The 12,301-nt window shown below is 34.9% G+C and overlaps 1 protein-coding gene across 1 annotated transcript in view; it reads right to left on the bottom strand.

The window, feature by feature from the left end:
• Positions 1–12,301, bottom strand: part of LOC112957041 (adhesion G protein-coupled receptor A3-like) — a 237,258-nt gene that overhangs the window by 117,703 nt on the left and 107,254 nt on the right. Inside the window, exon 7 of the mRNA XM_026050563.1 lies at positions 10,679–10,892. Coding sequence (XP_025906348.1) covers positions 10,679–10,892 — 214 coding nt within the window. The remainder of the gene's footprint in view (positions 1–10,678; positions 10,893–12,301) is intronic.

Genomic DNA, 12,301 nt, shown 5'->3' on the forward strand with positions numbered 1-12,301 from the left:
ACTTGCCTTTTGTAAGATATATAATATATATGTGAAAATTGTACATATTTTAATATGTTTTGCTTTTTATATTTTTTCTAAAAACATTCTTTCCCAGTCTAAATATTTATTAATGATACACACTTCTATTTGCTTTACTACCTGAACAGATCCAATCTCCTTGCATATAAACTTCTGATATGTATATATTAAGGCAGACCACAACCAACGTAAGACGTGACTAGAAAGCTGCTTACGTAATATTGTCTTTGAAATACACGTATTAATGAAGGATGATTTCCTTGGGACTGTACTATAGTAACATTATCTCGATTATCTCGATCCCCAGAAAAAAACAAGCAAACAAAAAAAAAAAAAAAAAAAAAAAAAAAAAAAAAAAAAAAAAAAAAAGCACCCTGTGGTAAATAGCTTTTGATTAAAGTTAAAACACCTCTGCTTCTCTGTGTAATTTGTGAAAAATTCAGCAAAATCTATCATTAAGCATTATCTTGAAAAATCTCATACTGCTCCAATTTACTCTGTGTCTTTAAGCTCTAAGCAGTTTGGAACCTCTGATCTTACACTTACAAGAAATTCTGCCATGTTTTATTTCAAGGAACACCAGAAAAGTATTAGTGGCCATTCTGCAGCAGAGGAACTGAGTTTTTTCATGTCAACAGAAGCAACTGATGATGGGGCCCTCTAACAACAGACTCCTAGCTATATCTCATAATGCCTCTTTTTACATTCAGTTAAAAATAATTTAGTGAGATTTAGTGCACTGATAAAGAGTCTCAAAATACATTTTCAGTTTCATATCTCACAAAAGTCTCACAACATACAGACAGTTAAGAATGACAATATTCCTAGAGCTTATAAAAACAATAATCTAGATAAGCTCTTTTTCACTGCATCAATAGTTAGCATAAAAACTTGCTTATTGCACCAAGGCACAGCAACTTCCCAAATGAATGAAGAGTATGATAGATGTGCTGGTCTTTTGACATACTTACTACTGAAGTATTTATAGCCACGGTTAACGCTACAAATTAGATAACACTGAGAACCATACCGATTTTTCTGGAGGAAAAGGGAAACTTGGGCATATCATCAATTTTATGGGTAAACAATAGGAAGATAAACAAATAGGAAGAAAAAAAGTACATTTTCAATTCTTTTAAATCGCTGGAACATGTTCTGGTACAAAACTGCACAGACAGGTATTTACTGCTATGAGATTGTTGCTTCCATAAGAAAGCCGATACATGAACACTGGTTCAAATTCTCTAAGATAAGGAGTATATTCTCACTTTTAGTTTTCTATGGCTCTTCCTTCAGAGGTTGAACAAAATATTATAAGACAAAATAGGGCTATGCTATGTAGAAGCTCATTAATGACTGGAACATTAATGACTTCTGAATTGCCATCTGTAAATTATGAATTTCTTTATGTTTCCGTACAAATATTTTGGATAGCAAGCCCAATGGTGAAACTGTTCATCTGATTGGTTTTTGGATATGACAAAGGATAGAGAACTTGGAGGACTGGATTAAGCAAAGAAATGTTTACAATCTTAAAATGAGGAGTCAGCTTGATCTCTTTAATATTTTCTCCAACTATAAACCTTGGCAACTTCACTGTCCTGGCAGACTTAAAGGAAATACAGGGAAAGGTTACACAGAATTTCAAATCTCTTTATAAAACTTTCAGGTGGGTAATTTAGTTCTTTTAAGAGTTGGCACTACTACAAGAGCACGCTCAGAAGTTCCAGTTTTGTCCTGATCTTTAGCAGAAAATTTTTCTTGATCTTTCCTGAGGAGAAGCAACAAGATTTGGTGAAAAGTCTCCTGTCACATGCATTATGAGTCTTAGGAGCCCAACAAGAGCACAACAGAATTAAGAGAGGATGGCACCTTTGCCTTTTATTTATTTGTTGTAAGCTCGGGTCTCTTAGAAGCTAATAAATATCAAGACACTAATGAAAAGGTCTAGCTTGTACTATGCAGTTTTCCCAAGTATGAGACAAGAGTTTCTACTCAGTTATCACATCCTCCTATATGGGCAATCATTCCTTTTGAAATCATACTGGCCTTCTCAGTTAACTGAAGAACACTGAATGGAAGAAAGAGAAGATACCTACTCCTTTCTTGCACCAGGAAGTTTCATAAATGAGACTATTCCTTTGCAAATGTGATGACTGTTACATTGAAAATTTAATTAAAACTTACAGCTGATGAAAATGCATGAAAAAAATCATTATAATATTTAACAGAAGCCTATGGCATTTTGCATTATGAAGATTGGAAGCCTAATACAGGCAGAAGTCACATCCAAGTAATCAAGTAAACTATGGTGAAAGAATTCTGTTTGTTGTATAGTTTTTCATTGCTACAGCTATGCATAACTAATGAGACAATCAGAAGTAGGTCTCATTATGCAAAGTTACTCATCCATGTTCTAAAGTAATACCTTAGTGACATTTGCTGTATGTCCCAGCAGTCATTTACATGCCAGGAAAGCAAGTAACCAGTGAAGAGGAGACTAACATGATAACCTGAGTGGGAGAGGTTATAAAGTTGAACTTGATTTCCTGTAGGGCTCTGTAAGAAGTAATCTCTGTTTTGGAGAAAAATAAAAATTAATATTTTTTAGATTTCCTTATATTCTTCTTCAAACAGATAAACAGAGGATGCTTTTCTACAGTTTAAGCAGGAAGCTTGCATAACCTGCATCTAACCCAAGCTACCTTAAATTATTAATACTAACACAGAATTTGAAGAGACGAGTGTCAGTCTCCAGGGAACACTGCTGCTTAGAATGATGCCTTTCACAGAGGATGTAAGGTTAAAACATGGAAAATGAAAAGAAAACGTGTAAATCTAAGCACTTAAACTGAACTTAAAATGCTGGTTTGATCTCTCTGACAAAATTACTTATTTATCCATGAAAGAAAGTTTTAGGATGCTGATGTTCTTTAGAGAAAACTTGTGTCCAGGACACAGGAAAAGGAAGATTAAATATTGAAATAAGTACTCGCTTTACACTAGATGGCTAGCAAGTACTTTCAGGTGTAATCAATTTGTCACAGACAGAACAAATTAAATACAACTCTTCTGATCAGATACAGGAACAACGCATAACTTAATTTCCCTGGTAGCCATCCAAGGCACTTTGTAAGTTACTCCTGTAAGTTACTCCTACCAAAATTTATCTATTGCCTGATTTATTACGACCATAACAACAGGTGAATTGGGAATCAGAGATGTCAATGACAATATACAGACATGATGAGCTAGCCACTTTCAAAGTGGATGAAGAGACCCGTATGCCAGTTGGTAAACAACTTCATATTCTTTTCTATTGCTAAAATATAATTGACTAAAATGTCAGTGGAGTGGTCAAATATACTGCCATAGGCAGAGTATTATCTCTTTGTTATGTAAATATCTGTCAACTAGTGAGATGTATTTTCTACAGGCAGATGTCACAGAATCTGTGGCCTGCAATTATATGCAATCAATTGGTGTGTTAAGATCAACAAAACAAATAGGAATACCAGAGTAATTACACACTACCATATTCTGAGGTAGTCAGAAATCCACTGTATTATGAAGAGGTATATAACATACTAAAATAAGTTTTGTTTCTCTGTTATTGAGCTTGTCAAGTAAAGAGAGACAACCAGGTCATGCTACCCAAGAACATGCTGCAAGGTTTTATAAACTAGGGTGACTCTCTTGGAGTCCCACAGCCAATAACAGGGCACACAAAACAGAGATAAAAGGTATCAACAGCCCCTGACCACTCCAAGCCTTCTCTTGCTGGAGAAATCTTCTGGCAAACGAGGAGGCTGTGACACTCCTGCGCTATAAAGAGCTCTGAACTGAGCACAGCTGGGCCAGCCCTCATTTAAAGGACTTCATGAATCAGCTGATTTATCATTGAGCTGCTTTGTCACTTGGTGAAAGATGTGGGGATGTCCAGATGTGTTTATTGTTATTAATTTTGTTGCAACAGCAAGCCACTTGCCTGCAGGATGCAGTCAACTGCAGTCTGCTGGGGAAACGCTGCTACACCTGCTTTATGCCTTTCATTTGCCCTCAAGTAGTCTCTGCACTGCAAGGTTGTATCTAGAGCAAGCTCTAGTTCATTAGCATAGCTCTTGTGATCTCCACCCTAGCAGAGGTTCTTAGACAAAAATAACACTGTGACAATCAGTCCAGCAGTCAAAATTGCATAAAAAGCCTTTTAAGTAAAATATTTCCCAGATGATTCACAAGTGTTAAGGTCCTTAAAACAATTCTTGATTATTTGATTACATGCCACTGGGACTAGTCAAAAAGAAAAAAAAAGAAAAGAAAAAAAAGCGCCGTAGTTCCACAGTTCACCACACTGATTTTAAAATTTGAAATTATCTGTGAAATGCTCAACATTGACAGAAGTTGCCTTCTCTGTCAAATCCAGTGATTATGTTAAAAATAAAGCTATTAATTTATTAATGAATATTCTGTGGGATAGGGGCACTGGATATTGGGTATATAATTTTCACCCGCTTTATTTGTTGAGCTAGAAGATATTTGGGAAGAACTAACCAAAAGACCACACAAAACAGACTCTTCGATAAGGACTTCAGGGACAATCTGTGTTCTTCCTGCAGTAGAGGGTACATCTCCAACAGCATAAACTTTGTTTATGGGAGGGGAGGGGACCTATTTTCACTCAGTTCCAGCATTATAATAAAGACTCTGCATAAATCCATTAAGAAAGTGTCCTACAGAAGTCTCCATATTGAATAAATTGAAATATATGAAATGTAATGAGTAATTCAGCTATTTGTAAGTTTAATCCTTCTAATGTTTTGCTTTACAGATCTAGTTTGCTCATCTAGGGACACCAACCTGAGCGAAAGTCTGAATTGCTCTGATAATCACAGGGATGCACAGGCCTACAAACAACAGCCTGGACTGTGAGAAAGTATATAATAATATCTCAACACTGGTATTGAGGAGAAAGAACTTTAATAATTCCTGTCCTGTGATGTTCCTACCAAGTCCCTTGCTACAGTGCATCATTTTAGCTGTAAATATGCAACAGTTCAAAGGGCCACATTAAAATAATTTGGCCTTAAAAATCAAAGCTAAACTCCATTGATCTACCCTTTGGATGGGATGCAAACTTTGTTCTTAACACTAATCATTTAAGTTACATGGCTATATGGGCCAATACATTGCTGTAGGAAATAAGCAGGGATGGAAATATAAAGTCCAAATTCAGTGCTAGGCCTCTTAATTGGGTCTCAATTATCGATCCTGGTTGAGATTTCCTAAAGGAGGACTCCATCAAAATATTTTTACAGTTGTAAATTATTACTTAATTTTATCAGCCAAAAATACCAACATATTTTTCTGTTGAAAACATCTCTCAAACATGCTTCAATAATCAGTTCCTCAAATTAAGCATACAGTTTTTATGTCACAGCACAATTCTTATATACTTGCCTATTTTTACAGCAGGAGAGATGCTCTCCCCTCTTATAGGATTAGTATACTTTCCACAGGTTATATTTGAAGTTATTCACCAAACTGATTAATAATAATTCTGTCACCGGGTTTTAGTCAGCTAATCTCAATTATTTTAAAAGAAAGGCCACAATTAATCTTTCAAATTAATTAGCATAATCCCAAATAATCAAAGTCTGTGCCTTTCACAATATTCTGCAAAATCTTTCAATATTTTCTTCCGTCAGAAATAGGAGAGCTTCACTAGCAAAAAATCTATGTTTGACCTCTCCTCTACTGCTATACCTCCCAGAAAAGACTGTAGACCACTGACTACAGCATTTAAAGTCATTTCAAAACAATAAAGAAATGTTGATTTACAATTTAAATGCTCTGCTCCATTTCTTTCCTAACTGCTTATCAACCAAGAGTCACATAGAGTCAATTAGGTGCCCCAACAAATATCACAACTAAACAGTTTCTGCTGATTTCTCCTGAATCTGCTTAGTATGGACCTCATCCTTCTCTTAATGGTTATGAAAGCAGAACACAAAGTGCTTGTAAAATGCCTGCAGGCTGAATCACATTACTTGGCCTGCTTCTTACACCTCTGGGTTTTTTTTTTCTTTTCTTTTCTTCAAAAATTTGGGTAAGCATCCAGTATTTCTGCAAGATTCGATTGCTCTGCTAATAGTACATTCACCATTTACAGACTGCTCTTGCTAACCTAGTATCCACCCAAGCTACTACTGCTTGCTTCACATCTCTTCCAGATGTGCTCTTGCCACAAACTGTTCAGAGAGTTCAGGGGTCATTTGGCTTCTTTCCACAAAAAGTAAATTTCTCCTTTCTCTCAAAATTTCTGCAGGTCTTCTGTTTTGTCTTATTTGGTTTGACTGCTTGGATCACAAAATTGTCATGATACTGTCAACCTCTGGAGTCTGTTTTTATTCATATTTATTTCTTTCACTAACCATATCTCAAACCTATTCTTATTCTTTTAGTGATATCCTCACTCTCAGTTGCACTCTGTACTAAAAGGTATACTGACATTTTAAGACACTTAAAATTACTAGTTAGGCTCAAAGAAATCTTTAGATTACCAATATTATAATCATGATTTTACACTTCTGTATTACTCTTTGTTTCTCTCTGTTTTTTCAAGGTTACAGTACAAGCAGACCATGATTTAAAAGTTGTCTCTGTCATTAGATATTTCTTTTGCAAATGCTGTTTTTCACGTAAGCATATATCTTTAAACCAGTTTTATGAAATCAACATATTCATGTTATGAAATACAGAAAAGACCTGCTTTAAAATGAGTTCTCCTACTTCTTGTAACATTTGAACGATCAAATGCAGTTCCGTTATCTCAAACACTTGCTGATAACTTGCTGATAATAATTCTCTTTTAACCACCTTGCACTGACAAGTAACAACCGTCAAAACACTATATGCTTAAAAAAAACAGCACTATATGCTCAGAAAACATAGATTCCTGAGCTTAATTCTCTTTAAAAACTATTTTAAGACCTGCATTTTGACAGCCATATTAAGACCCAAATACTTGGGATACACTTTAAAAGAAGAAGCATTACGATGCATTTGCAGTGCATTACAGTTGAGGCTCATTTCCAATAGTAAATCTACCCACAAAACCTAATAAAAATTATACGCAAAAATATTATACCAGCACCTACTATCTTAGGTTTAGTTAACAGCACGTTAGTTCCTCCATTAGTAACACTCCTTTTTTATGAGTTCTTAACTTTCTGCACAATTTAAAGCTCATTCACAAACTGTAATGATCCCCAAGCAGCCATTCCAGCTGTCAGAGAAATAAGCACTGTTAAACACACTACACACGTATTTACAGAGCAGAACTAAAAAGACTAAAGTAGTCGTTACAATCCATTCAGTAAACTTCCCGAAAACAAAAGTTTCTTACTATTGAAGAACTACTTGATTCATAAAACTGAAATATGCATATATATTTTAGTTTCATGTCCTAATAACTGTCTTTCCAGTCTCTCCAAACAATAAAGAACAGTAGGAAAGCTGGGATAAACACCATGATGCACGGAACTGCACATTTTCTATATGACTTCATGGATTTGGACTGTTTCATTATCCCTTACTGTGATATCAAGGTGATAATGTAATATTCTAGCCTCAAGAAATTAGGCTGTCTTCATACAAACAAGTCACAATTTCAGCTCGATCCATGCACAGATGATAGCAAATTAGCTCCATATCACAATTACATTTTCATGTATGACTATGACATTTATCCACCGGCATAATGACGAGAAGTTCAACATGAGCAAAATCAAATATTATTATCATTGGCAAGGAATGGTAAATGTGAGCTAGCAGCAGAATTGAAAACACTGTCTCAAAATCTCTTGTAAGGGAATAGCCTTTGCCAAGAAAAATGTCACAGGCCGGAACGCAGTTCAAAACTTTGGTTTAATTATTGGAACAAAAACATTTATTTTAGTTTATTCTGCTTTATCATAAGAGACAAAAAATACACATTTGGATATTTTATCCTTCTACTATGCCAGTTAATAAAACAAAAGGGTTTCATATGATATTTATGTTGTAAATCCATGTCCAGAAATATCTAGAGCTACTCAATAAAATAACTATCTAAAAATGTTTGAATAAGTAATTTTTGGAACAGAACTACACCTTTGTTTAAAACTAGCTTCAGAAACCTTGGAACTATTAAGCAGCTCAAAGTCCAAATCTGTCCTTCAGTGAAATCATAGAAGGCCACAGAGAGTCAACCTTCGCTGGGAAGGTACAGGAGGGTAAAATATGACACTGTAAGAACTAATTTTATTTATTTATTTTTTCAATTCCAAATCTTATGCTTAGCACATGATGAGATAGACTCTCTTCAAAGTCTTCCAAAAGGCCTAGTCTGTGTGATGCTTCACAGTGCCTCATACAAGTGAGGCTTCCTTAGAAACCATCATTAATGATTCAGGATGCAATAAACATATTACATATTACTTTAACATATAACAATAATAACAAATATAAGCAGAGTTATAGTGTATGTGTCAATAAAAATGGGATTAAAATTAAGAAATGCTGAAGAGACTTTGTACAAACCTAAATCAGTTAATGTTTTCTCATTTACAACATGCAGAGAGAACTTTGATTTTATACAAAGTAATAATTGACATTAAAAAATGACTTTAAAATAGGATGCTTTTTGAATGGTACTTTATAAGCATAAGTCTCTCAAGTACCTTTACAACCAGTGCCTTCGAAAAGTTCATTATGATCAGCTTCTTGACCAAGGCAAAGCCACGCTTACTCAAATATTTGCATTTTTACCTGGATAAGGACTGTGTGGCATAAAATTCCACAGTGCTAATGCACTACTAAATCATGAAGTAAAACATACAGCTGAAACAAATGAGTACTGAAAACGTTTTAAGATTTTGAAGAGTTGTTTAAATTTTGAGGATTTATTCTGAAAATATTTTGCCTCATTTTGACAGTTTTTATCACAAAGCTTAAGCAAGATAGAGAAATTTTCCATTCTATAACAGCAAATGGCATAACGTTTTTAGAGGATGTTCTTTTTCAATTTCAGATCCCAGTGCATACTGCAGCATGAACATTAGGGTCACCTCTTTAATGGCACACTAAAAGTGTTAGATAGAATATCAATAATCCTTATTAAAATAATGCTACGGTAGACAATGATTTTTATTTTATAACCTGGCAAAAATTAAGAAAAGTTATATAAGGTTCAGTTAAATTTTATAAACTAACCTCTTAAAGAGGATAGCAATTTTGAGAATCTTTCAGTATATTACTCTGTTCTCTTTACAAATTGCTCATATAGTGCAAAGCATAATTCAGTTGAGCATAATGAGGTGATTAACAGTTTGTCTTTTAATTTTGATACCAGGAAAATAAGAAGAGCTTGCTTTAATTTAAGTGATTTGGCAGCAATATAATAGCCCAAGCACTTGGCATTACCATACTAATTGATCTAATAGTCTTTTTCATTATCCACTATGGCCCTACACATTTGTATTACAGGAAAGCCAGGAGCTGTGACAAATGGTCAGCTCCACATCTCCAGATCTGTAAGAGATCAAAAGGGGTCAAATACTCTGTGAGTAGAGAAAATAAAAAATCCGGGAAGGCAAAAGACCCCAGTGGAGGAAATAATTTGACTTCCTAACTTTCATATGATAGGTCAAGAGGCATTTCAGGTCAGTTTTATTAATAGAAGGTAGTTGAGTGGGAAGAAGTAAATGATGATCCAGAGCTAATTAGCACAGCTATTTTCTCTCCATATTCTACACAAGGAAATGAAGACCATAGAAAAGGCTGACTTTTTTATTTTTTATTTTTTTTTCATCAGTGATGGAATTTGGCTGAGGACAAAAGGATATTTGCAAAAGCTTAGCAGTTTTTTCCGACAAACTTGGCCTCTATGAGGAAAGGCAAAAATAAATACAGAAATCAATAATAACTCAAATTTGTATTAAAAAACCAATATGGTCACTGCCAAATAACATTTATATTAGTTATTTGTGAAAGATGTTTTATATTATAAATGATATTTCCTTTTACAGAAGCCTACTCTGCTTCATTCTTAATGCATTTTTTCATATCAGCAGAGGTTTCTGTGCATCTCTCTCTCATGAATACATAGATCCCCGTATATACCAACTGGGAAAATCACAGACAAAGATTGTGATATGAAACAAGTACGTGATTAACCCACTAAAGCATTTTGGGACCTAGCATTGAAGTCTACAAAAACAAATCTGAGTCTTTTTAATTGACAGTTCTTCAAAACTGGATCACACTTAGATATTTTAGATGATCTCAGGAAGTAACTAGTTTGGCTGGAAGCCAAATTTGCTCTACGCTGCTGAAGTTACTCTAACTTCATCCATTTTTCAAAACTTAGGAATAGTTCCTGTGCAGGAAACCCTATCCTTACCATCTCAAACTCATATTTGCTCAATTCTGAGTATTCAGATGCAATAGATATCATTTGGAGTCACAACCATTCACAGTCATGAAAAATCGATGCTAAGATTCATGTGTGTGACGGAGACACTCCAAATCAAAGCTATTGATGCATGTTTTAATGAGGCTTATTGGATGTTCACTTTGTCTACAAGTAGGAGTATTGCAAGAGATGTCTATACATTACCGTGTAATTAAGCAGCAGTCATGAATGATGCTATCCTCCACAAATACGCCACTCTCCTCATTTGTTTCAATAAGACGACCGCCATGGTACCAATGTACTTGGGTTGTGTTGTCAACATACGTTGCAGTACACTGGAAAGGCAATCGGTCTCCATGAAAAACCACTTGTCTCTGTGATGGGATCAGCTCAAAAAGAGGCAGTTCCAAAGGTCCAGCTGCAGGGCAAAATAAAACCACCAAAAAAAAAAAAAAATAAGAATAGCAAACTAACTATCTGCAATACACCTTTTAAAATTAACTTTCTTCTAAATTGACATCATACAATACAAATATAAAACACAGTAATATCAAAGACAATGAACTCCACAATATGACTTTTTTTCTAGTAAAGGTCAAAGATTTGCGCGCAGAATAAAGCACACAATCAAGCAGCAGATCTCCATTATTTTCATGAAACAGAAAAGAAAAAAAAAAAAAGGCTAACCACCATTAGCTACATGCTAGATGCCAGGTGAACTTCACACCCATCAGGCAGAGAATAGATTTCTTTTGACTTCTCCAGCAGATAGATTTGAATCATTTAATTCACTGAATGGTGTGAGCTCTAGACTGCTTCTGAGCTTCCTTTAACTTAAGGAGATGGCTGCTTAAAAAAACCCTTCTAAGTCTATCATCTTCTTAAGGAACAGTGAGCTAAAGCTCAAATAAATGTACAGAGCTCAAATAAATATCACAGAGATATTATAAAGCAAGCAAACAAACAAACAAACAAGAATTTCCAGGCAAAAAAGAAAAAAATCCCCTTGTAAGTACAATATAAAATCTCTAAGACCATTTCACTGTTTGGTGAATGCAATTTCCACTGCATTTTAGACTGAAATTCATTCACTCAAAAAAAGCCCAAACTATCTCATATGCTTGGGGTGGGGACACTGGTAAGGTTAATAACAGAAGTTAAACTGAATCTCAACTTGCCCTCAAGCTAATAATAATAATAATAATAATAATAATATATAATAAAGACTTGCTTTTATCACTGATAAGCATGTACTACATGTACTTCTTGCACAATAATTTCTAAAATACAACCTTTTCATCCCTGCCTACAATGCCAAAACAATTGACTGAGCCTTGATCATGTTACACTTTACACTGGATCACTTCATATCTGTAATCTTATCCTCAAAACAAAATAAAAAAGGCCTGCAGTCCTGCCCCTTGGAAATCCTCTCAACTTGATGTGTAAAGAAAAATTCTAAGCTAGATCTTTTTTCCTCTTATTCTTCTCCTGTCATTTAAAGCCCTCTCACCATTACTATCAATCCAGCCTACAGGTTGTCAGTTGAAAGGTCACCCTTCCAAATTTGCACCACTAGTGCCCATCTCAAACATCTATTTTTCTGACAACTATTTTAACATTTTTTCCATATCACTGCTCACCATTTAATCTTCCTTGAAGTTTCCCCTCAGAAGCCTCCTTTGCCCATAATAAATACAGATGAACGTAACCCAGCCTAACCAGACTGCGAGCCATAATCACTGGTTCTAGAATTGCTAAAATTTGTGGACAACCAATAGTGTCTGCTCCTCTCCTTACTCAGCATCCAACCCTAACACGTGTCTT

This window comes from Nothoprocta perdicaria, unplaced genomic scaffold (genome assembly GCF_003342845.1).
Source record: "Nothoprocta perdicaria isolate Ctin4 unplaced genomic scaffold, notPer1 scaffold_7, whole genome shotgun sequence".
In the NCBI taxonomy this organism is placed as follows: Eukaryota; Metazoa; Chordata; class Aves; order Tinamiformes; family Tinamidae; genus Nothoprocta; species Nothoprocta perdicaria.